This window comes from Scyliorhinus torazame, chromosome 2 (genome assembly GCF_047496885.1).
Source record: "Scyliorhinus torazame isolate Kashiwa2021f chromosome 2, sScyTor2.1, whole genome shotgun sequence".
NCBI classification, from domain to species: Eukaryota; Metazoa; Chordata; class Chondrichthyes; order Carcharhiniformes; family Scyliorhinidae; genus Scyliorhinus; species Scyliorhinus torazame.
This window is the reverse complement of record NC_092708.1, coordinates 113,106,341-113,132,522: the sequence shown is the minus strand read 5'-3', so window position 1 is coordinate 113,132,522 and position 26,182 is coordinate 113,106,341. Positions and strand designations below refer to the sequence as shown.

The 26,182-nt window shown below is 49.7% G+C and overlaps 1 protein-coding gene across 6 annotated transcripts in view; it reads left to right on the top strand.

Moving 5' to 3' along the window:
• The window catches only part of dcaf17 (ddb1 and cul4 associated factor 17), a 112,815-nt gene extending 95,261 nt beyond the window's left edge, over window positions 1–17,554 (top strand). For all 6 annotated transcript variants that reach the window (XM_072475708.1, XM_072475686.1, XM_072475723.1 and 3 more), the window contains 2 exons: window positions 5,497–5,652; window positions 16,407–17,554. In XM_072475708.1, the coding sequence (XP_072331809.1) occupies window positions 5,497–5,652; window positions 16,407–16,541 (291 nt within the window). In that variant the 3' untranslated portion in view covers window positions 16,542–17,554. The remainder of the gene's footprint in view (window positions 1–5,496; window positions 5,653–16,406) is intronic.
• Window positions 17,555–26,182: the final 8,628 nt, after the last annotated feature.

Here is a 26,182-nt window from a genome sequence, read left to right as displayed (position 1 = left end):
TCCACCTTAATAATGCTGATTGGAGGAGGAGGAGGGTTGATGACGGTAGTTGCTCGAGGGCGACCGGGGGAGGTGTGGGACATGGGCCGCAGACTGGCCGAGGAGAGGTTATGGTTGATTGGCTGGGGAGTGGGCAGGGTGCCCCCCGACCAGGCTGGTCGCGTGGAACGTTTGGGGGCTGAATGGGCCAGTCAAAAGAGCCTGTGTGTTCGCACACTTGAGGCAACTAAAGACGGACGTGGCTATGTTGCAGGAGACACATCTGAAGGTGGGGGATCAGATTAGGTTAAGGAAGGGATGGGTTGGACAGGTGTTCCATTCAGAGTTAGACTTTAAAACGAGGGAGGTAGCGATCTTGGTTCATAAGCAGGTGGCATTCAAGGTGGAGAAAACAGAAGCGGACCCGGGGGGGTAGATATGTTATAGTTAGTAGGAAGCTGGAGGGAATGGCCATGGTATTGGTAAATATATATTCCCCGAACTGGGGTGATGTTGAGTTTGTTAGATGGGTACTGGGGAAGATACCAGACCTAGATTCGCATTGACTGATTATGGGGGAGATTTCAATACGGTCCTGGATCTAAGGCTGAACCGGTCGAGTTCTAGGTTTGGAAAGGTATCAGCAATGGCAAAGGACCTCTGGGGGTTTATGGAGCACATGGGGGCGGCGGTCGATCCCTGGAGATTTGGGAGAGTAAGGAGTTTTCGTTTTACTCCCATGTGCATAAGGTGTATTCCCAGATAGACTTTTTTGTTATGGATAAGACGCTGCTGGCCGAGGTGGTGGATGCTGAATATTCAGCAATAGTGGTGTCAGACCACACCCCGCACCAGGTGGGCTTGCAAGTCAGCAAAGGAAAGGCTCCGTGCCCGCAATAGAGGTTGGATGTGGGGCTGCTGGTGGAGGAGGAGCCATGTGAGTGGGTGAGGGAGGACTTTCGGGGATATATAAGGATCAATGGCACGGGTGAGGTTTCGGCGGGGGTGGTTTGGGAGGCACTGAAAGCAGTTATTAGGGGGGAATTCATCTCAATTCAGGCCCGTAAGGAGAAGGTTGAGCAGACTGAGTTGAACACATTGGTAGGCGAAAATTGACAGATGGACAGGTGGTACCCAGAGTCTCCGGATGAAGGGATTTTGAAGGAGCATCAGAGACTGCAGCTGGAATTTGGGCTTCTGTCCACAGGTAAGGCGGTTACAGCTGAGGAGGGTAAAGGGGGCGGTGTATGAATATGGGGAAAATGTCCGCAGGATGCTGGCGCACCAGCTCAGGAAACAGGAGGCGGTGAGAGAGATTGGGAAAGTGAGAGATACAGGGGAGAAGGTGATTCTGGATCCGGCGTGAGTAAATGATGTGTTTCGGGAGTTTTATAGTAAATTGTATAAATCGGAGCCCCCAGCCGGGGAGGAGGGTATGAAGCGATTTCTGCAGGGGGGGGGGAGGCGGAGCCTGGAGTTCCCAAAGATAGATGCGGAGTTGGTGGAGGATTGGGGAGCCCCAATTGGGCTTGGTGAGGTTATAGACGGGTTGGGGTCGATGCAATTGGGTAAATCCCCAGGACCAGACGGATACCCGGTTGAGTTTTATAAAACGTTTTCCGGGCTGTTGGGGCCGCTTCTGGTAAAGGCTTTTAATGAGTCCAAGGAGCTGGGAGTGCTCCCCCCAACATTATCGCAGGCATTGATTTCCCATATTTTGAAGCGGGATAAAGATCCGGAGAGCTGTGAATCATATAGGACAATCTCCCTGCTAAATGTGGATGCGAAATTGCTGGCAAAGATCTTGGCCACACATACAGAGGATTATATTCCGGGGGTAATAGGGGAGGACCAGACGGGATTTGTTAAGGGACAACACCAGGAGTCCAACATTAGGCGGCTCCTAAATATAATAATGATGCCTGCGGAGGGGTGCAAGGTCGAGGTGGTGGTGGCCATGGATGCCGAAAAGTCCTTTGATCGGGTGGAATGGAAGTATATGTGGGATGTCCTGGGAAGGTTTGGGTTTGGGCAGAGATTTGTGGATTGGGTCCGGTTGTTATATCGGGCACCGGTGGCGAATGTAAGGACAAAACCGAGTTCAATCAGAATATTTTAATCTGTGTCGAGCGACGAGACAGGGGTGTCCATTCTCCCCACTACTGTTTGCCCTGGCCATAGAGCCGATGGCAATGGCATGAGAGCATCGAACATTTGGCAGGGGATAGTGAGGGGGGGATGGACCATAGGGTCTCACTCTACACGGATGATTTACTCCTTTATATAACAGACGCGTTGGGGGGAATCGCAGGAATTATGGGAATACTGGAGGAATTTGGTCAGTTCTCAGGTTACAAACTGAATATGGGCAAGAGCGAGGTTTTTGTGATCCAGGCAAGGGGGCAGGAGAGGAGACTGAGGGAGATGCTGTTCAAAGTGGTGGATGCTGTTCAAAGTGGTGGAAGGGAGTTTTAGGTACCTGGGGATTCAAGTGCCCAGAGACTGGGGTCAGCTTCATAAACTAAATTTGGGCAGGGTGATTGAGTAAATGAAAGAGGACTTCCATAGGTGGGACGTGCTCCCGCTGTCATTGGCGGGGAGGATACAGACTGTGAAAATTATAGTCCTCCCAAGATTACTGTTCGTGTTTCAGTGTCTCCCAATCTTCATTCCCAAGGCACTTTTTAGGAAGATGAATGCGGCGATCCCGGATTTTATATGGGCCGGGAAAGTCCCGAGGGTGAAGAAGGTCCTCCTTGAGCGGGGACGCGGGGAGTGGGGGTTGGCCCTTCCGAACTTTATTAATTAGTACTGGGCGGCTAATATATCGATTGTTAGGAAATGGGTAGTGGGGGAGGGGTCGGTGTGGGAGCGAGTGGAGGCAGCATCTTGCAAAGTCTGAAGGCTTTGTTAATTCTCACTGTCATTCTCACCGGCTGTACTTCACAAGCCCAGTGGTAGTGGCAGTCCTGAGAGTGTGGGGGCAATGGAGGCAGCACATGAGACTGGTGGGGACGTCGGTGTGGTCACCGATCTGTGATAATCACCAGTTCGCTCCGGGGGGACTGGATGGGGGCTTCAGGCGGTGGCAGCGGGCAGGGATTGAGAGATTTGGGGATTTCTTCATTGAGGAGGGTTTCCCCAGCCTGGAGGAGCTAGAGGAGGCGTTTGAGTTACCGGGTGGGAACGGATTTCGGTACCTGCAGGCGGGATTTTGTTCGGAGGCAGGTTCCAAGCTTCCCTTGCCTCCCTCTAAAGGGACTACAGGATGAGGTGATATCCAAAACGGGGGTTGGGGAGGGGAGGGTCTCGGAAATATATAAGGAACTGATGAAGTGGGAAGGGGTCCCAATTGGGGAGGTGAAGCGGAAGTGGGAGGAAGAGCTGGGAGGGGAGTTGGAAGTCTGGTTATGGGAGAAGGCCCTAAGGAGAGTCAATGCATCCTCATCGTGTGCCAGGCTTAGCCTGATCTAATTCAAGGTGGTCCACAGGGCTCATATGACTGTGACCCGGATGAGTAGGTTTTTTGAGGAGGCAGAGGACAGGTGTGGGGGTAGTCCTGCGAACCATGTACATATATTTTGGGCATGTCTGAGGCAGAGGGGATTTTGGCAGGATTTTTCAGATGTCATGTCAGAGGTCCTGGAAGGGAGGGTGACTCTTGAGTCCAGGGGTGGCAATATTTGGAGTGTCGGAAGATCCGGGAGCCCAGGGTGGGTGGGGAGAGAGGCTGGTGCCTTGGCCTTTGCCTCCCTGGTGGCCCAGAGAGGAATTTTGCTGGGATGGAGGGACTCGGAGCCTCCAAAGTCGGGGTTTTGGGTCAGTGACATGGCAGGGTTTCTTAGGCTAGATAAAATTAAGTTCACCTCAAGAGGTTCACTACAGGGGTTCGCTCGGAGGTGGCAGCCGTTCATCGACTTCTTCAAAGAAAATTGACCGTCAGCAAGTGGGGGGGGGGGCATGGAAATTACGAATAAGGCCAGGGAATCTAATGTATGGGTAGTTAGGGTTTAGAGCTGGGGGGAGTTGGGTATGTTATTGTGTGTGTTGGATCTCTGTTGTTTGAAATGTTAAAATTATAAATGCCTCAATAAAATATTTTCTAAAAAGAAATAATGCTGATTGTAACTCTGGGAGGAGGGATGATTCTCTGCTCCAGTTTTCAGGGGGCGGGAAGAGAAGCGGGGACAGAGAATCAGCAGAAGTCTCAAAGCCGCTTTTACACCAACTGGATTTCTCCCATCGATTGTCCCCGCCCCCCCAGCGGTTCAGGAGGTTAGCTCACCAGCACCATCTCAAGGGCAATTAGGGATGGGTGATAAATGCCTTCCAAGCCCGCAGCACCCACATCCCATGAACAGATTTTTTTTAAATAGACCTGGGATTATGAGTTCAAATGCTTGTTGTTATAAGGCACTTCAATGAAAAGCTCATTGTTTAAGGCTTTAATTATCTAAATGAATGTAGATGTAGTCAGTAGGTTTTAAAAAATAAATTAGAGCACCCAATTTTTTATTCCCCAATAAGGGGCAATTTAGCATGGCCAGTTAACCTACAAGGCACATCTTTGGATTGTGGGGGTGAGACCCACGCAGAGACGGGGAGAATGTGCACAATAGTTTTTTTAAGAAAGGTTTTTTTCAATAAGGTGAAGTCTGCCATAGACACTTTCAACTTGATTTCATAGAACTTTAGTTTGTCTCATCTCTGCGTGGGTCCTGAGCGCTATACATGGTGCATGTTTGGTGAGCTGGCATGGTAGGTATAAGGGGAAAGGATGGTGCATCTGGCGAGCAGAACCCGCTGGAGGTGCACAAGTGAGTATAGCCTCCAGCGGGGCGAGAGTTACGTCCGGGCCAAGATGGTGTTCCATGGGTGTGGGGGGAGTTGTGTTGTGGGGAGAGGCGGGTCTATTTTTTATTTTTTTAATCGGGAAGCCCCGATCGCCTTAAAACCTAAGTTGCTGAGCCTGCCTCATCACCGTAATGTGGGACCAGCCCCTTGCCATTTATTTCTAAGAGACTCGCAATATGGCAGAGGAAGCTGTTCTTGAGGCCAGTGGCAGCTATCCCATTCCACCCCACCTCCTCTCTGTGCCACTCTGCCAAATAATGAGAAAATTATGCCCCCTGATTTTGAATGGATGAGTTATCTATTCAGCCTGATCAATAGACATAAATCTCGCCCATGGTCCTTCACATTGTGTCTTTCAGTTTATTTGATTTTAAAATGCAATTTATGGTCTTGGTTAGATGGAGAAATGATAAATACTTGTAGCACTGATTTGTGGAAAAATGTGATCTTAAAACTAAGTTGTGAATTATGCGCACAGGTATGAGTTTAATTGTGATTAATAGAGGTTATTATAAGATCGTAAAACACTGGTAGTATTTATTACTGTCTGTAGGCAACGTCTATAATGTGTGGGCAATCTGCTGCATGGATTGTTAAAGTTGTCAACGAATTGTAATTACGAATGAAGAATTCTTATCCCTTTGCTGTTTCATTACTTTTAAGACCTTTAAAATGGTAGACTACGAGGATGAACTCGAACTGTTGACTGTTTTGGCAGTACCTCCAACAGATACTGAAGAAAAGATTCATCTCGATCTTTACGACAACCAATCTGGCATCTTAATTAAGAGTGTTCCATTAAGGGAACCTTGGGATATTGTAAGTATAACCAATAAATTGCCCATTGGTTATTAGCTACTAATTATTTTTTGTTGTAGAGCATCCTAATGACATACTAATGGAACGCCCACTTAATTCACATTTGAGGAACATCTAGAACTCATGATACCACAAGAAAGGTTGTCCTCTCAAAATGTCTTTTCCTATTTTGCATTCCTATTTCAGTTTCTATGAACAGTTACATAGAACATACAGTGCAGAAGGAGGCCATTCGGCTCATCGAGTCTGTACCGATCCACTTTAAGCTCTCACTTCCACCCTACCCCCCGTAACCCAATAACCCCACTTAACCTTTTTGGACACTAAGGGCAATTTAGCATGTCCAATCCACCTAACCTGCACATCTTTGGACTGTGGGAGGAAACCGGAGCACCCGGAGGAAACCCACGCATACACGGGAAGAACGTGCAGACTCCGCACAGACAGTGACCCAGCGGGGAAGCAAACATGAGACCCTGACGCTATGAAGCCACAGTGCTAACCACTGTGCTCCCATGCTGCCCATTACCTTATTTTAAATGTTTGGTTGCAGTGAAGATTATTAAAAACAGCGTGACATATTAACTCATTCAAAATCCACACAATTAAATGTTTTTGTTTAATTGTCCACATATTGAGCCTTTATTGTGCCACACATGAAGTTTCCAAATATAGTTGTAGGTTGTTTTCTGTATTGCAGCTGTTGCCAAGCTGCCAAAGCTACTTGTCATTGTGGTGGTGCACGCCAGCCCACAGGAGGTGTCGCCATTTTCCTCCTGCATCAGCTAGTACCCCCTGAGTGTGGTAATCAATGTTTATGGCCTTCATGGCTTGCTAGCATTATTGAAGTAGAGTTTTCGATATCCCACTGGCCATCTGGCTCTGGCTACCCTATTATACAGAAAGTCCTTGGGTATACAACTATTCTACATCATGCGGATTGCCTGAGCCAACAAGGCCACCTCTTTTTAAAGTGCTAACAACTTGGGAGCGCTGCCTTTGAGAGAACTGCTGCATTTGTAATTTTGTCCTATCAGGATATACCTGTTATCGGACTTCCGGTTGCGGCGATGACTAGCTAAGCCGCACGTTTCGGCGGCTCCAGCTCCAACGGACCTTCGGGCTCTTTTAAGAGCCCCAGCGGGAAATTTCCGCGCGACGAAACACGGTGTGGGGTGAGTGAATAGGGAGTCCCCCCCCCCCAACGAACGAGGAAATTATCGGCGGCGGTGGCTGCAGCGCGAGGAATCCTCGACGAGAGGGACAGAAAGGGAGAAGACACAAGATGGCGGCGGAGAAAGCCCAGGCGACATGGGGGCCCGAGGAAGACGAATTTCTGAGACGGTGTGTGGAGCTACTAAAGAGGGAGGTGCTGACCCCGATGCTACAGGCAATTGAGGGGCTCAAGGAGGCACAAAGGACCCAGGAGACAGAGCTCCGCATGGTGGAGCAGAAGGTGACGGATAATGAGGACGAGATCCTGGGCCTGGCGGTCAAAACACAGGCGCATGAGGCGCTCCACAAAAAGTGCATTGAAAGGATTGAGGCCCTAGAAAACAGAGCACGAAGGAAGAACCTTCGGATACTAGGTCTCCCTGAGGGAGTGGAAGGAGCGGATTGCGGGGCTTATGTAAGCACGATGCTAAGCTCGTTGATGGGAGCTGAGGCCCCTGCGGGCCCCTTAGAGGTGGAGGGGGCACATCGGATCCCGGCGAGAAGACCAAAAGCGGGAGAACCACCTAGGGCGACAATCGTGCGATTTCACCGCCTTAAAGATAGAGAAGAGGTCCTGAGATGGGCTAAAAAAGAACGGAGTAGCAGATGGGAGAATGCAGTGGTACGGGTGTAACAGGATTGGAGTGCGGAGGTGGCGAGAAGGAGGGCGAGTTTTAACCGAGCCAAGGAGGTGTTACACAAAAAGAAGGTGAAGTTCGGGATGCTGCAGCCGGCACGACTATGGGTCACGTACCAGGAGAGACATCGCTATTTCGAGACGGCGGAAGAAGCATGGACCTTTATTAAAGAGGAGAAATTGGATCGGAACTGAGGGACTGATACTGTAGGGAATGTTATTGTCGATAAATAGAGAAGTTAATTGGGAAGGGGGGAGACACTAAGAAATGTGGGCGCCGGTGAGGGGGGAAAGAAGGGGCATAGGCGGAGAATGAGGAATGGGAGTGGGAGGGGAAAGGGAGCTGCGCCACAAGAGGCGGGTCAGATAAAGGGATGTTCCCGCGCCAGAAAGATAATGGCGGGAAGACAGGCGCAAGGCAGATGGGAGTTCCCCACACGGGGGGGGTCAAGGAGGGAGCAGGAGTAGCCGGGGTCAGTTGAAGTCAGCTGACTTGCGGAAGTAATATGGGGGGAGTAATCACGCTAGAAGGGGATCTAGCGGGGGAGGGGGGGAGATAACTGGGTTGCTGCTGTGGAAATCAAAGAGGAAATGGCTAAAGAGTGGGTGGACGGGGATGGAATGCGACGCGTGGGGAGCGAGTGGGAGCGCGGAGGCGGGATACGGGACTGGCCTAGAGAAGGTGATGGGAAGGGGGATACGGGATATCTGCCATATGATACGGGAAGGGGGCAGGTAGCCCCCCCTAGTGAGGCTGATCACGTGGAACGTGAGAGGCCTGAATGGACCGATCAAAAGGGCCCGAGTGCTCGTGCATTTGAAAGGACTAAGGGCAGATGTGGCTATGCTCCAGGAGACGCACCTGAAGGTGGCGGACCAAGTTAGGTTAAGGAAAGGATGGGTGGGACAGGTGTTCCACTCAGGACGAGATGCGAAGAATAGAGGGGTGGCCATATTGGTGGGGAAACAGGTAGCATTTGAAGCAAGGAGCACTGTAGCAGATAGCGGAGGTAGATATGTAATGGTGAGTGGCAGGCTGGAAGGAATGGAGGTCGTGCTGGTTAATGTATATGCCCCGAATTGGGACGATGCGGGATTTATAAGACGGATGTTGGGTCGTATACCGGACCTGGAGGTAGGAAACTTGATATTGGGAGGGGACTTCAACACCGTGCTGGACCCAGGGTTAGATAGATCCAGATCGAAGACCGGAAGAAGGCCGGCAGCGGCCAAGGTGCTCAAGGGGTTTATGGACCAAATGGGGGGAGTGGATCCATGGCGATTTCTTAGGCCGAGGGCCAGGGAGTTCTCCTTCTTCTCCCATGTCCATAAAGTGTACTCCCGAATAGATTTTTTTGTTCTGGGAAGGTCGTTGATCTCAAGGGTGGAAGAAGCTGAGTATTCAGCCATTGCGGTTTCGGACCATGCCCCACACTGGGTGGACCTGGAACTAGGAGAGGAAAGGGAGCAGCGAGCACTCGCGATTGGATGTGGGATTGATGGCGGATGAGGGAGTGTATGGAAGAGTGCGGGGATGTATTGAGAGGTACCTGGAGGCCAATGACGATGGGGAGGTCCGAGTGGGAGTGGCATGGGAAGCACTAAAAGCGGTGGTCAGAGGAGAGCTGATCTCCATTAGGGCCCACAAAGGGAAAACAGAGGCCAAGGAAAGGGAAAGATTACTGGGGGAGATTTTAAGGGTGGACAGGGAATTTGCGGAAACCCCGGAGGAGGGACTTGTACAGGGAGAGAAGACGACTCCAGACGGAGTTCGACCTTTTGACTACCAGAAGGGCGGAGGTGCTGTGGAGGAAGGCACAGTGGAGGAGGTATGAATATGGGGAAAAGGCTAGTCGCCTGCTGGCCCATCTGCTGCGAAAGAGGACAGCGGCGAGGGAGATAGGGGGAATTAGAGACGAAAAGGGAGCTACGGTGCGGAGAGCAGGGAAGATAAACGAGGTGTTCAAGACCTTTTATGAAGGACTGTATAGGTCCCAACCCCCGGAGGGAGAGGAGGGAATGCGGCAGTTCCTGGATCAATTGAGGTTCCCGAGGGTGGAGGAGCAGGAGGTGGAAGGCCTGGGGGCACCGATTGGGGTGGACGAGGTTATTAAGGGGCTGGGGAATATGCAGGCAGGGAAGGCTCCGGGGCCAGACGGGTTCCCGGTGGAATTTTATGGAAAGTCCGTGGACTTGTTGGCCCCGCTGTTGGTGAGGACGTTTAATGAGGCCAGGGAAGGAGGGACTTTACCCCCGACAATGTCGGAGGCGATGATATCGCTAATTCCGAAGCGGGATAAAGATCCGTTGCAGTGCGGGTCCTATAGACCTATTTCATTATTGAATGTGGACGCCAAATTGCTGGCAAAGGTACTGGCATCGAGGATAGAGGACTGTGTCCCGGGGGTGGTGCACGAAGACCAGACAGGGTTCGTAAAGGGGAGACAACTGAATGTCAATGTGCGACGACTATTAGGGGTGATAATGATGCCCCCAGTGGAGGGGGAGGCAGAGATAGTGGCGGCAATGGATGCAGAGAAGGCATTTGATAGGGTGGAGTGGGAGTACCTATGGGAGGTGCTAAGGAGGTTTGGGTTCGGGAATGGGTTTATTAGCTGGGTCAAACTCCTTTATGGGGCCCCAACGGCAAGTGTGGTCACGTGTCGGCAAAGATCGGAGTATTTCCGACTATATAGGGGAACAAGACAGGGATGCCCGCTATCTCCATTGTTGTTCGCATTGGCAATTGAACCTCTGGCCATGGCGTTGAGAGACTCCAGGAAATGGAGAGGGGTGATTAGAGGGGGAGAAGAACACCGAGTGTCGCTATACGCAGATGACCTACTGTTGTATGTGACGGACCCAGGGGGGGGGATGACAGAGGTCATGCAGATATTGAGGGAGTTCGGAGATTTCTCGGGATATAGGCTTAACATGGGGAAGAGTGAACTATTCGTGATACACTCTGGGGACCAGAGTAGAGAGATAGAAGGCCTGCCTCTAAGGAAAGTGGAAAGAAACTTCCGATACCTGGGGATTCAGATTGCTAGGAGCTGGGGGACCTTACACAGACTTAATCTGACACGATTGGTAGAACAAATGGAGGAGGACTTCAAGAGGCGGGACATGCAGCCTCTGTCGTTGGCGGGAAGAGTGCAGGCAATTAAGATGATGGTCCTCCTGAGGTTCTTATTTGTATTTCAATGTCTCCCTATACTAATCACTAAGATCTTTTTTTAAAAAATAGACAGGACCATCACGAGCTTCGTGTGGGCAGGGAAAGTCCCGAGGTTAAGAAGGGGGTTCCTACAACGCAGCAGAGACAGAGGAGGATTGGCGCTACCGAATTTGGGCGACTACTATTGGGCCGCCAATGTGGCGATGATTCGTAAATGGATGATGGAGGGAGAGGGAGCGGCGTGGAAAAGACTGGAGAGAAAGTCCTGTAAAGGGACGAGCCTAGAGGCGCTGGTGACGGCGCCGCTACCGCTCTCACCAAAAAAGTTTACCACGAACCCAGTGGTGGCGGCAACATTGAATATTTGGGGACAATGGAGGAGACAGAGAGGTGCGCGGGGAGCCCTAGTGGGGTCCCCAATCAGGAACAACCACAGGTTTGCCCCAGGAAGGATGGATGGAGGATTCCAGAGCTGGCACCAGTTGGGAATTAGGAGGGTGGGAGATTTATTTATAGATGGGACGTTTGCGAGCTTGGGAGCATTGGAGGAAAAGTATAAGTTGCCACGGGGAAACTTCCTTAGATATATGCAGGTGAGGGCGTTCACAAGACAACAGGTGAGGGAATTTCCGCTGCTCCCGGCACAGGGGATCCAGGACAGAGTGCTTTCGGGGGTGTGGGTCGGGGAGGGCAAGGTGTCGGAGATATACAGAGAGATGAGGGAAGAGGGGGAGGAGCTGTTGGGCGAGTTAAAAGGAAAGTGGGAAGAAGAGCTAGGGGAGGAGATAGAGGAGGGTATGTGGGCGGATGCCCTAAGCAGGGTAAATTCCTCTTCTTCGTGCGCCAGGCTTAGCCTGATTCAATTCAAGGTGCTACATAGAGCACACATAACGGGAGAAAGATTGAGCAGGTTCTTTGGAGTGGAGGACAAGTGTGGGAGGTGCGGCGGAAGCCCGGCAAACCACGCACATATGTTTTGGTCGTGCCCGGCACTGGAGGGGTATTGGAAGGGAGTGACGGGAGTGATCTCGAAGGTGGTGAAGGTCCGGGTCAAACCAGGCTGGGGGCTAGCTTTATTTGGAGTTGCGGATGAGCCGGGAGTGCAGGAGGTGAAAGAGGCCGACGTTGTGGCCTTTGCGTCCCTAGTAGCCCGGCGTAGGATTTTACTCATGTGGAAGGAAGCGAAACCTCCCGGACTGGAGGCCTGGATAAACAATATGGCGGGGTTCATAAAATTGGAGCAGATGAAGTTTGCGCTGAGAGGATCGGCTCAAGGGTTCACCAGGCGGTGGCAGCCATTCCTCGACTACCTAGGGGAACGTTAGAGGGAAGACAGATGACCAGCAGCAGCAACCCAGGGGGGGAAGGGGGGGGTGGAAAGTTTTAGTTTATGTTAAATGATTCGTTTACCATGTTGATTAGCCATTTGTTCACTGTTAAATTTTCTTTTTTGTTATGTTTGATTTGTAAGGGGGAAAAATTGTGATCGAAAGATTTTCAATAAAATATATATATTTTTTAAAAAGGATATACCTGTTATCATAGAATCATAGAATTTACAGTGCAGAATGAGGCCATGAGGCCCATCGAGTCTGCACCAGTTCTTGGAGAGAGCAGCCTACTTAAGCCCACGCCTCCACCCTATCCCCGTAACCAAGTAACACCACCTAACCTTTTGGACACTGAGGGCAATTTAGCATGGCCAATCCACCTAACCTGCACATGTTTTGGACTGTGGGAGGAATCCGGAGCACCCGGAGGAAACCCACGCAGACACGGGGAGAAAGTGCAAACTCGACACAGTCACCCAAGGCTGGAATTTAACCCGGGTGCCTGGAGCTGTTCGGAAGCAGTGCTAACCAATGTGCCACCGTGCCGCCGTAATGCACCATAATGCAATCAGAAAATACAGATGACAATTTCCAGTCATACAATCATAGAATGTTACAAGTCAGAAATAGGCCATTTGGCATATCAAAATTATACTTGTAGTTTTTCTCTTCATTGTTCTAATCCTACCCACTCTTATATCCTCGATGCTCTTTAATTCTCTTTTTCAATCAACTACATAATTGTCTTTTTAAGAAATAATGACCTTACTTCAACAATGGTTTGTGGCCGAGAACTTTATATTCTTTTAAATATTTTTATTCTCCTCCAGTGGATAGCACTGGGACTGCGACGCTGAGGACCCAGGTTCGAATCCCGGCCTTGGGTTACTGTCTGTGTGGAGTTTGCACATTCTCCCCATGCCTGTGGGTTTCACCCCCACAACTCAAAGATGTGCAGGTTAGGTGGATTGGCAACGCTAAATTGCCCCTTAATTGGAAGAAAAAAATTTCATCGGGTACTCTAAATTTACAAAAATATATATATTTTTATTCTCCTTTTTCACATCTTCTTTACATCCACCAACGAACAATAAACAGTAATGAAAACATTGTCAATCCCCTTATCAACAATAACAGCCCGCATGTTAACATAAACATAAAAACCAAGACGGAATCAGGAAACACCCATAGTCACCATTAACACATACAGTCCTCCACCCCCCAACCCTCCCAACCGCGCCCATCCTTAATGTTCGATGTAATACAATTCTTGAAAGTGCATAATGAATAACGGCCATGAATTGTAGAACTCCTCCATCCTACCCCTCAGTTCAAACTTAACCTTCTCAAGTGTTAAGAATTCCAGCACACACCAGGGCACGGTGGAGAGATTGATCTCCATGCCAACAGGATCCGCCTTCGGGCAATCAACGAGGCGAAGGCTACACCATCTGCCTCCCCACCGCGTCCAACCCCGGCTGGTCCAATATCACGAATATGGCCTCCCGGGGCGCCGAGTCCAGTTTACTTTAGAGATTCCTCAAAAACCTCCTTACAACTTTGGACAGGACCACAGCATATGAACATGGTTTGCGGGGCCCCCCCTGCAACATTCACACACATCTTCTACCCCCTCAAAGAGCTGGCTCATCCTCGCCCTTGTGAGGTATGCTCTATATACCACCTTCTTCTGTATCAGCCCCAACCTCGCGCACGAGGTGGAAGCATTCACTCTCCGGAGCACCTCACACCAGAACCCCTCCTCCAAACCCTCTCCCAACTCTTCCTCCCACTTTGCTTTCATCCCATTCAACGGTGCCTCCTCCTCTTCCAAAATAGCCCCGTAAATCACCGACACTACCCCCTTCTCTAGTCCCCCTATCGTCAGCACCTCCTCCAGCAATGTGGAGGACCGTTCCACCGGGAAGCCCTGTAGCTCCTTCTGCAAAGTCTCGAATCTCCATGTATCTAAACATTTCTCCCTGCTCCAGCCCGAATTTCGCTCCCAGCTCCTTCAATCCTGCAAACCGACTGCCAAAAAACAAATCTTTTAGTGTCCTAATTCCCTTCTCCTCCCATCTCTGAAAATTTCCATCCCACTTCTCTTGTTCAAATCTGTGGTTCCCCCGAATTGGCATTTCCCTTGACCCTGCCCTCAACCCAAAGTGTTGGCGAACCTGCCTCCAAATTCTCAATGAAGCTATCACTACCGGACTCCCTGAGTATTTCCCCGGGGCCATTGGGAGCGGCGCTGTTGCTAGCGCCTTCAATCCCGACCCCCTACACAAACTCTCCTCCATTCTGACCCACTGGGAATCAACCCCTCTGACCCAGCTCTGCACCTTCTCCACATTCGCCGCCCAGTAGTAATACATCAGATTCGGAAGACCCAAACGCCCTGCCTGCCTTCCCCTCTATACCAGCACCTTTCTAATTTTGGCCACCTTCCCTCCCCATATGAACGAGGTAATTATTCCATGAACCTCTCTAAAAAAAAATATGCCTTTGGCAGGAAAATCGGCAGGCATTGAAAAATAAACAGGAATCGTGGCAACAAGTTCATTTTAACCGCCTGTATCCGACTCGCCCATGACAGAGGGAGACTATCCCACCTTGCCAGATCAGTTTTCACCCTCCTCACCAATCTAGAAATATTGTATCTATGGAGCCCCCCCCCCCCCCAATCCCGAGCAACCTGCACCCCCAGGTATCTAAAGTGAGTTCCTGCCTTACGGAATGGCAACCCCCCCATCCCTGCCCACACCCACAGCTGAGACACCACAAAATACTCGCTCTTGTCTAGATTTAGCTTGTACCCCGAGAAAGACCCAAACACCCGAAGCAGCTCCAATATTCCCCCTATTGACGCACTCGGTTCCAACAAGTCATCGGCATACAAGGACACCCTATGCTCTACCCCCCCCCACACTATCTCATTCCATAGACCTGAACTTCTTAACGCGATGGCCAACGGCTCAATTGCGAGTGCAAACAGCAGGGGGACATAGGACATCCCTGCCTAGTCCCACGGTGGAGAGAAAAGTATTCTAAGCTGATGTTATTTGTGTGGACACTCGCCCTCGACTCCTTAAATTGTAGCTTTATCCAGTCCTCAAATTGTGGACCAATCCCAAACCGCACGAGAACTGCCATCAAGTACCCCCATTCTACCCGGTCAAACGCTCTCTCGGCGTCCAATGCCACAACCATCTCTGTTTCCTTCCCCTCCACCGGTGCTATAACCACATTCAATATCACGATTTCTGGCTTGGATCACTGTCTGTGTAGAGTTTGCACGTTCTCCCCGTGTCTGCGTGGGTTTCCTCCGGGTGCTCCGGTTTCCTCCCACAGTCCAAAGATGTGCAGGTTAGGTGGATTGGCAATTCTAAATTGCTCTTAGTGTCCAAAAACGGTTAGCTTGGGTTACGGGGATAAAGGGGATAGGGTGGAGGTGTGGGGCTTAAGTAGGGTGCTCTTTCCAAGGGCCGGTGCAGACTCGATGGGCTGAATGGCCTGAGTGACCTTTATATGCTACAGAAGTATTTTCTAACTAACTCTCTTTTAATTTTTGTAATTATCTTAAATTTGCACCCACTTGCTACCATCTTGTTGACAGTAAAAAACAAGATTTATTTGGTAACCATTCATAATCATGATCACTTCTCAACATTCTAACAAATAACAAAATACTGCAGATGCTGGAAAACTGAAAACAAATTGGGGGGGAACCTGGAAATGCTCAGCAGGTCAGGCAGCATGTTCGGAGAAACAGAAATCACTATGCTGATGTTTGAGGTGCTGAGGAAGGATTTTAATCCAGTCAATGTTTCAAGTCTTCTGATTCTTCAGAGATGCTGACTGACCTGTTTTTTCCCTTTTAGCTTTCTCAGTTCTAGTGACACAGGTCTGAAATATAAAATCTTGCAGGAAATGACCTTTTCCAACATCAGCCATTTTTGCTTTAAAGTTCTTCCTTTCCTTACTCTTCTGAGAAACCTGACTCCTTGCTGAGGTAGGTTCCATCGGGATCTGTAGCCACCTGGTACCTCATCTTGGTGGTCATTATTCATGTGTGAGTGTTGGCAGTCTGTTCAATCGCAGTGGTTACAGCAGCTGAACTTAATCCTGTTCTCACCTAATAAACACACATGTGTATTTCTGCATAATGATCAGCAAAAGGAATGTTGAGCAATAGTTATTCCAAGCCTAAAGCTGTGCTGCCTTCGCCACACATGAAACAGTACAGCTATCCCAACATAGACTGGGAATCAAAACTGAGTCTTTTCTAATGAGTTCTTGATTGGATTAACTTGGATAGGCAGAGGGAAAAAACATGGAATGTTTGTGTTGCTCCCACATATCCAGGTTTACAAGATTTCTATTTTAATTGCAGACCCACAGTCATCAATTGTTCTTCGACAGAGATACTATCATACACATAGAGCTGCTGCCACCCCGAACGTTTTGTTGTCATGTTTACAAAATGGATCAACATATGACTGAAGGTGGAGATGAAAATAACAAATGATGTATCTGAGTTTGCTAACCTGTTATTTTGAATGAATGCCATTTGACCTGGCTTTTTATTGCACTTGCTTCACCTACTACCATGACACAACTGTAATCAGAAGGACTGAGCAAAAGTTGAGGATATATAAATGTATATCAGCGTGGGGATACATATAAATTGGTTGACAGGTAGCTTCAAATGTTTGACTTTTTTTCAAAACAAAAATCCCTTCAGGCAAAATAGCACTTTGTATAAGCAAAATATTTTGTGCTCACAGGGTTCTGTAACCTAGAATTGAGGCATCAGTTACTTGAAACAGATGGCTGGCAATGTGTCACAAGATTGTAAGACTTGCAACATTTGGATGTGATTCTTAACCAGAATAGCAAAGCTTGAATGATTTATAAAGACATCAGAACACTTCGAAAGTGCCACAGCTTGGGTTGTTTCCATCAATCTTTGCAATGTATGTACAGTTTAACAAAAGGTGATTGCACCTTTTATTATGTGTGAACTGTATCATCACATTGCTTTGTATTATGTGATGGGGAGTTTAAGATGTACCCTAAAGCAAGGTTTCAGCTGTAAAAGAAACGGTTCACAGAAAAGCAGTGCTGCTTTATAGAGAATATTCCAGAATATGTTTTGTAGCCTTACTGTGCAAACACTAATGTAGATTGATATTTTAGGATGTTAAACATGGTAAATATATTTTTTTAAATTAGCAGTCACTCTCCAAATTGAGAGGTTTCATGTTTAATTTAGTAAAATTAACCATATGACCCATTGGAAATGAATAGATTATAATTAAGCAGATATTGGACAGACCTCAACAAGTCGCATACCGATCTATGGGGAAGTTACAGCAGAAGACCAAACTTAAGCTCATGTTAAAAATTACTGTTTGCTTAAAAGTGCCTCCCTGAAATTTATTCTGCACCATTTCATTATAATGTCATTGTTTTTAATCTCCATTTCTTCCCCTCAGTCACTTCAATAAAGATGTAGACCTTGGTCTCCTCTGAATTCAATATATCACTATTGTATCCTCTTCTTCTCACACCTACAGAATCTTCTATTTCACAGAATGAGCCAGATTCTGCTTTGGCTAGGTATAAGGGAGAATACTGCTTATTCTAGTTGTGAAAAAGATTTGCATTCATATAGCATTTTTCATGACCACCAGGTGTCTCAAAGCACTTTACAGTCAATGAAGCACTTTTTGAAGGACAGTCATTGTTGTACAGCCAATTTGCACATAGAAAACTCCCACAGGCAGTAATGTGATAGTGACCAGTTAATCTGTTTTTGTGATGTCAATTGAGGGATATTTATTAGCCAAGCACCCGGGATTACTCCTCTGCTGCTTCTTTGAAATAGTGCCGTGGGATTTTTTTTACATCTACACGAGCAGGCAGATGGGCCCCCCATCTCTTCCAAATGACAGAACCGTCAACAATGCAGCACTTCCTCAGTCTCAGTGTTGCACTGGAGTGTCAGCCTTTGTTTTTGTACTCAAGCCCTGGAGTGGGACTTGAATGTAGAACCTTGTGATTCTGAGGTGAGAGTGCTACCAACTGAATCACAGCTGCCATAAGCGAACAGTGCAGAAGTATGAAACAGTAAATCAATCAAATTCAGCCAGAAAACAGGTTATATTTCGAGTAAGACCTTTTGTAAGTGAGCAGCTGGTCTATTCTTTATAATTTATTTTAATGAAAAATAAAACCAAGATCAATAATATATATAAAATATAAGGTTCTTAATATTTAACTTCATTAGATGCCCTTCTCTGTAGCATAATAGAGTCCGAAAACTTAGAAAATGGGCACACTATGTATAGAAAAGATGCAACAGTAGAGGGATTCTGGAGATTTGTGTCAAATTTTTAAAAGGTTTACTGCAGCTAGAAGCTAAAAGACATTGAAGGCTGCTTGTGCAAGAAACAAGACAAAAATGGAATGTAGAGGTCTCTTTATCTATGCAGTAAGATACCACACGATGCAAAAGCCTTGAGATGCAATGGTGAATATGAAGGTTGTATAAATATGTATGGTTAGCAAGAGACCCGGTTCGTCAAGAAAATCTTGCACTGAGCATCATCACCATAGATCTGAAGGTGACTGGGGAAAGGGAGGGGTTAATTGGCTAAAAGCCAGGATAAAAGTGACCCTCATAATCAGTTTTGCATATCAGCTAAAACTCTAATAATTGTCTTTATTAATGTCATAAGTAGGTTTACATTAACACTGAAATGAAGTTAGTGTGAAAATCCCCTAGCTGCCACACTCCAGTGCCTGTTCGGGTACACCGAGGGAGAATACAAAATGTCCAATTCACCTAACAAACACGTCTTTTGGGACTTGTGGGAGGGAACCAGAGTGCCCAAAACCAGAAGTCGAGATAGAGAAAGTGTGAAGACCAAAATTACAAGAGAAGTCATTGAGTGCTTCCCGTCAAGTCTTAATATGGGAAGTATATGGCCCACGTTATACTGGTATGTCACTGCCTGAGTTTATTGCTATTGTTTACCTGAAAACTTCAACTTGTATCTCATTAGTCTTACAACTGAACTTTGTTGGCAGTCCATTCCCATAATGAGGGACTCAAAATTGCTAAAGTGATGATCTGTACATTGGCCTAGCAGGGCTAGCAGTATAGATTTACTAGACTGATACCTGGGCCGGGATTCTCCCCTACCCGGCGGGGCAGGATGGAGTGGCGGGAACCACTCCGACATTGGGCCGCCCCAAAGGTGCGGATTTCTCTGCACCTTTAGGGGCCAAGCCCTCACCTTGAGGGGCTAGGCCCGCGCCGGAGTTGTTGGCGTGCCGTCGCCCGGCTTGAAAGGCCTTTGGTGCCACGCCAGCCGGGGCCAAAAGGACTTCGCCGGCCGGTGGAAGTCCACGCATGCGCGGGAGCGTCAGCGGCTGCTGACGTCATCCCCGCACATGCGCGGGGGGGGGGGGTTGTCTCTTGCGCATCGGCCATGGTTAAGGCTGTGGCTGAGGCGGAGGGAAAAGAGTGCCCCCACGGCACAGGCCCCGATCGCAGGCCAGGCTACCGTGGAGGCACCTCCCGGGGCCAGATCGCCCCGCTCCCCCCCCCCCCCCCAAGGACCCCGGAGCCCGCCCGCGCCGCCTAGTCCCGCCGGTAAGAGGTGGTTTGATTCTCGCCGCGGGACGAGTAGAAGATTGTACTGTAGTTGATTGTAGTGTAGAAGATTGTAGTGTAGTTTAGTCGGGCAGCATGGTAGGCACGGGCTTGGAGGGCCGAAGGGCCTGTTCCTGTGCTGTACATTTCTTTGTTCTTTGGGACAGGCATTCCAGCAGCGGGACTTCGGCCCATCGCAGGCCAGAGAATCAACGGGGGGGGGAGGGCCCGCCGACCGGTGCGGCGCGATTCCCGCCCCCGCCGAATATCTGGTGCCGGAGAATTCGGCAACCGGCGAGGGCGGGATTCACGCCAGCCCCGGCGATTCTCCGACCCGGCGGGGGATCGGAGAATCCCGCCCCTGGTCTGCAAATGTTAAATTATGCAAATATATCACACAAACTAGGATTATAGTCCCTGGAATTTAGATGGGTTTTTTTTAAAGATAATTTATTGAAGGCATATCCAAAGCATATAGAGAATACAAAAACAGGAACAATCATTAACAAATACGGCATAACATATTAACAATACATATAACACTATAACAATGCAATGTAACAGGAGCCCACTAATATACAAATATATATTTTTTTAATTTAGAGTACCAATTCATTTTTTCCAATTAAGGAGCAATTTAGTGTGTTCAATCCACCTACCCTGCACATCTTTGGTTTGTGGGGCCGAAACCCACGCAAACACGGGGAGAATGTGCAAACTCCACACAGACAGTGACCCAGAGCCGGGATCGAACCTGGGACCTCAGCGCCGTGAGACTGCAGTGCTCCCCTAATATACAAATATGATGCTAACGCCCTCAACAAGAAAGAAAGTAAATATTTTTATATTTTAGCAGAATAAAATAATGAACCTCCCGCTCCTTAACAGTCAACAAAATTACTTTTGACCCCCCCCCCACTACTCCGCTGATGGTCCAGTACTTGAAAAGGTCGATGAACAGCTTCCACTTCACAGAGAATCCTTCATCCGAACCTCTAATGATGAACTTGATCTTCTTCAAATGAAGGAACTCAGCAAGGTCCCGTACCCATAGCCCAGTGCTTGCAAAATTCTCCTTCATGCCAGTAAGGTGGTGAATGCCACGACGTCTAACCCCTTTTCTGCCATGACACCAGTATCCTCAGACACACATGGAGGAGGCAAGACCATCACCCGAGACAATACATCCGAAACACCCTTCCAAAACCGCACTAGTTTTGGACAGGACCGAACATGTGGATGTGGTTCGCAGGGGATCCGGCACATCGCGTACATTAATCAGCCACTTCTGGGAAGAAAGAAATTTAGATGTTTAAGGAGCGATTTGATCAAAGCTTTCAAGATTCCTTAAGGACAATTTCCACTGTTTCGAAAATCTAGGACTGAGGGAAATAGCCTAAAATATTACAGCAATCCTGCAGGAGTGGTAGCAAAGATTTCTACACACAAAGGGTGGTAGATGTTTGAAACTCTTCCACAAAGGACATTTGCTGCTACATCAGTTGTTTGTTTTAAATCTGAGCTATTTGGTAGATTTCAGTCAGCCAGGGATGTTAAGGAATATGGGTCAAAGGTGGATATATCAGCCGTGATCTAATAAATAGTGTAATGAGCTTGAAAGGCTTTATGGCCTACTCCTGATACTATTGGTGGCTCAGAGGAGCTTTATTGCTCCGTCTGGCAGATCAGTGAACCAAATAAAACCTTCACTTGTCTGCCTGCATGCCTATTTAAAATAGTAGGTTAAAATTAGAACCTCTGCCCCAATTTAATCCATCTACCTGTCCAGTTTTTGTCAAGCAGACAGGTTTAAAATTTGGTCTGAAATAGGAACATGAGCAGAGGCAGAATTGAGATTTTACAGTGATTGTTCAGTTCGATTAACTCTAATAAGTGGCAAATGTTAAATGGTCACATTGGTGTATAAGACTATAACATATTTAGTAGTTATTTTTCTCCTTTCCAATGTGCACAGAACTCTGTAACCTATCTATGAAGGCCTCAGATGGGCTTTCCAATTTGAATCATGCAAATTGAGAAATACTTCCCGAAACAACGTGAACTATGCAAATTTAAATAAGTCACGAAACAAAATACAAAGGAGCAGCCAATCAAATATATTTGGACCCATCCCATAATATATATGCATTTGAACTTTGGATGGATTGAATTGTATCTCTTTTGCATATCAGGCGCAGCAAGATGAGTAAGTGTTGCAAGTATAAAAATAAACTGAGGCATATTTTTCAGACTTTTAATCTCTGTGACAATGAAGAAGACAATACCATTCTACATCTTAGACAAAAATACATTGTTGAAAGCTTTATTTTTAATTTAGTATGTTCTGTCTTTCTCATCAATCATAGGATTTTTAAATCGGGAAGGCGATTGGGCGGAGAATCAATCTTGACATCAAAACCGTGGCGGGCTCCGGGTTCACGCCAAATCACAATTCTCAGTGCCTCGACAGCGGCGTCAATGCGTTCCATTCTGCACATACAGTAAACATTGTTCGCATATCATTAGCGGGCCTGACCTGGATTTCTTCGGGGCCTCTGTGATCCTCTGCCTCCGCCGGGGGAATTCCCGATGGCGAGGTTTACTTGTGCTATTAAAAATCCGGAAACAGGCGCCATAGCTGATGAGAGAGAGAGAGAGGATGTAGGACACGGAGAGGTGTGACCGTGGGCTGCCGGTCCTGACACTGGCCAGCAGGGGGATGGCCAGGAGATGTGCCGTGGGGCCGGGGGGATGTGCCGTGGGGCTGGGTTGACCACCCCCCCCCAGGGGACTGGGGCATCCAGGCACAGACCGCCATTGCCGCGACCTGCAAGGCAACCATCTTGCTGCACGCCCCACAGACTGCTCTCCGTGACCTGTGGTTCTGCAGAGTGACACCAGCCGTAGGGGTGCCCGCCCCCACATTCCACTCCACCGCTACCCAGCCCCCACCTCTGCCGTACTAACCCCCCCAAACCGGCCGCTATCCGCCAATGGAGCAGCACGCGGCCCACCCAAGGGCAACGCCCAGAGTAGCCCTGACAGAGGGCACCGGATGGGGGCCACTGAGCCTACCGCTGGCATGGGCAGTGCCAGCTGATGGTACCCCTGGCAGAAGGGACTGGCAGCAGGGATGGGTGCTACGGCCAGAGGCCCCCAGAGTGCTGGGCAGTGCTCCGCCAGTGCGGAGATTGGGGAGGGGGACAGGCAGGGGCAGGGTCCACAGTGCCAACCAGGGCCACCATGTAGCCCTTTGGACCAGGTTGGGTTCAGGGGTACACACCATGCTAACATGCTGGCCTTTCACCCCCTGCAGGCAATGGATATTGGAATTCAACAAACAATGTGGCCTTCCAGTCACTGCAGCCCTGCGGGGGTGCACTGTGGCTGTACAAGCTGGAGCTGCTCGAGGAGGAGGACCCTGCAGCAGAGGAGCCTGCCCTAGAGAAACAGGAGGCAGCTGGTGAGGATGGAGAGCCAGCCGCCCAACAGGATGAGGAGGTGGGGGGCTGGCTCCTGGGCAATGGGTTATCCGCTGTGGTTGTGGCTAATGACGCCTATGAGGAGGCCACAGAACCACGCGAGACCTGCTACGACGACGCTCATGCAGCGACCATAGGCATAATCGAGTGGCGCTTTGGCATCCTGAAGATGCTGTTCAGGTCCCCGGACCGCTCTGGAAGGACCCTCCAGTGTAGCGCTAGGAGAATCTCCCACATCGCACAGCAGAGAGGTGACATGCTGGAGGAGCAGGATGAATGTCAGTCCTCATCCAATGAGAAGGATGTGGAGGAGGGCGGGGTTGGGCAGGACATGGGGCCAAGGCAGGCACAGGTCACAGAACATGTGCGCCAGGGCCGACTCACATGGGACGCTCTAATCACCTCCAGCTTCAGCGACTAGGGGGAACGCCAGTGGCACAGACATCCCAGCACCCCCCCCCTCCCCAATTACCGCACCCCTGGCCCCGTCGGTGCAGGATGACAACAATCCACTCTGGGATGGGCTTTGGTGCTCTGCATCGTTTAACGATGTCTGATTCCTGCCCACAGTAGCACTTTCCTTCGTCCACCTGGGTGATCCCTGCATGCAAGCTGGCCATTCCATCACACGGTCCCGTCGAATCCCTGGGTGGCAGAGATGGGGACGGTGTGGAGCAGATGGGGGTGGGTCACTGGAGTGGTGAGCGCTGGCTGTGCTGTGGACCCTGGGCCAAGCCCACCATCAACGTCCGCCCATCCTCCCAGCCCCTGCGCCCCCTCTACAGCCAGCCCAGACCAGCCCATCGCTCACACCCTTCTGACAAAGCACTGAGGCAAGTTGTAACATTTTGCGCAGGTGTTTATTGTGAACATAAAAATACAGCAGAAACTTATAGCCAAGTTCCGCACACATGAGTGCGGCCTCAACTGGGACCTGGGATTCATGTCGCATTACATTCAGCCCCCACCATCTGGCCTGCGAAATCCTACCAACTGTCCTGGCTTGATACAATTCACACCTCTTTAACCTGGGGTTACCCCATCTCTGGATCTGTAAAGATTTAATCACCTGCTAATGGTCACATTCCAAGCATTGTTTGGCATCTTTGAATTTGTCTATATATATGTTTCTGGAACATACCTCTTCATTCACCTGAGGAAGGAGCAGCGCTCCGAAAGCTAGTGACATCGAAACAAACCTGTTGGACTTTAACCTGGTGTTGTAAGACTTCGTACTATAAAAATACAGGATAGTTGCTCTAGCCCCTATCACTATCTTATGTGCTGAATCCCTGCCATCCTAACAGGTGCCTACCTTTCTGGCCCTAATGCTCTCCTAGGTGGTGCATCAGGGATGGAGGTGGCCTGCTGCGATACCCGCCCTGTGACCTGGGTCCCCTTTAGCAGCTGTCTTCTCGGGCGACCAGGACTGGATGGGCCCGGCTGCTGCTTGGGTGACCCAGGTGGTCTGGTGCTGTCCTGTTCTGCCTGCTGCCATGTGATGCACATGGGATAGGGATGAGGGGGGGGAGGGGGGGTAGTCCAAGACGCTGCGATGTTCCGGCACCTCCCCTGCGGGAGTCACCGGCATGGGCCCCATCACCTCGTCCACCCTTGTACTGCCCATTGGCCCCGGGCTACTCAATGGGACGGGGTGGGAGCAGAATTAGCCCCTGAGGCTCCCCCGCCACCTGGCGCTGCCAGTCCTGGAGGCCCGCTCTCATCTCGACAAGGGTCTCCATGCTCGGGGCCATGGAGCACAGGTAGTGAACCGCCTCCGTCTGGGACTGCACCACATCATGCTGTGACTGTACTACCACCTTCGGGGCGTGTGCCACATCAGTCAATGACTGCGCCATCTCCGGATGGGATTGGGCCACCCTCCTGTGTCTGTGCCACATCAGCCAACATCTGGGCAATGCCGCTGACACTCTTAGCCATGACCCACTCTGACTGAGCCTTGCCCAGTAGCGCAGCTGCAATGTCCAGGTGACTGGCACATGGCTGCCTGTGAAAGGCAGATTGCCTCAGGCCTTGGACATCTTGACCCATGGTTGAAACCTCAGCCCCCAATGCCTCCACCGTGGACGCCACCCGTGCGGTGTTGGCCTGGGTGGTACACATGGTCGGCACCACCTCCTGCTCCTGCACGCGGTTGGACTCCTCCACCTGCACCTGCAGATGTTGGATGCTCGCCGACAACCCTTCATGCAGTCCCTGGCTCTGCGACTGCGTCTCCACAATCGATGGGACTATCCATTCCAGAAGTCCGAAACCTGCCTGAACGGCAGCTAGTCCCTGGGGTCGTCCCCACTTGTGGTTGGGGTCGGGGGCCGGTGACACCACAAGGGCCCACGCTATCACCAGCAGACGTGCAAGACGCGATGCATGATTGCATCACGGGCCTTGGGGGAGTGAGGTTGGTGGGGCCTGTGGGGGGGGGGGGGGGGGGGGAGCAGGGGTCTATGGTGGAGAGGGTATGTGGTGATGGTGGAATGGGGATGTGGGATTGGCAGTGTGGTGGTGTGGGTGTGGATGTGGGTGGGGGGGTAGTGGTGGGGGGGTGACACACGTGACGTGGCATCTCAGCGGCGTTCACTTCCTCGTCCGATGCCGACCTCTGCCTTGGCGACTGCCCTTTCTTCGGGCCAACCGACCACGTCCAGTGCCCTCTGTTCCGCTGTGGTGAGGGGCCGCAAGTCCGGTGGTCCCTTCTCTGTGATTGTGGGCGGCCTTCTCCTGGGCGGTGGAAACAGAACACGCACAGTATTAAAAACCACTGAGTCATCGTGCCACCCACAGATTTGGACACTAAGGGGAGTTTTTTTCCACATGGCCAAGATGGCAACACGAACAGGACCTATAAAAAGGAGTTTTTGCACTCTTTCTGTGTGTGTGTGTGTGTGTGGAGAACAGCTAGAGTGAAGATGGAGCACCTAGAGGAAACCCATGTAAACAAGGGATAACGTGCAGGCTCCGCACAGTCACCCAAGGCCAGATTTGAACCTGGATCCCTGGCGCTGT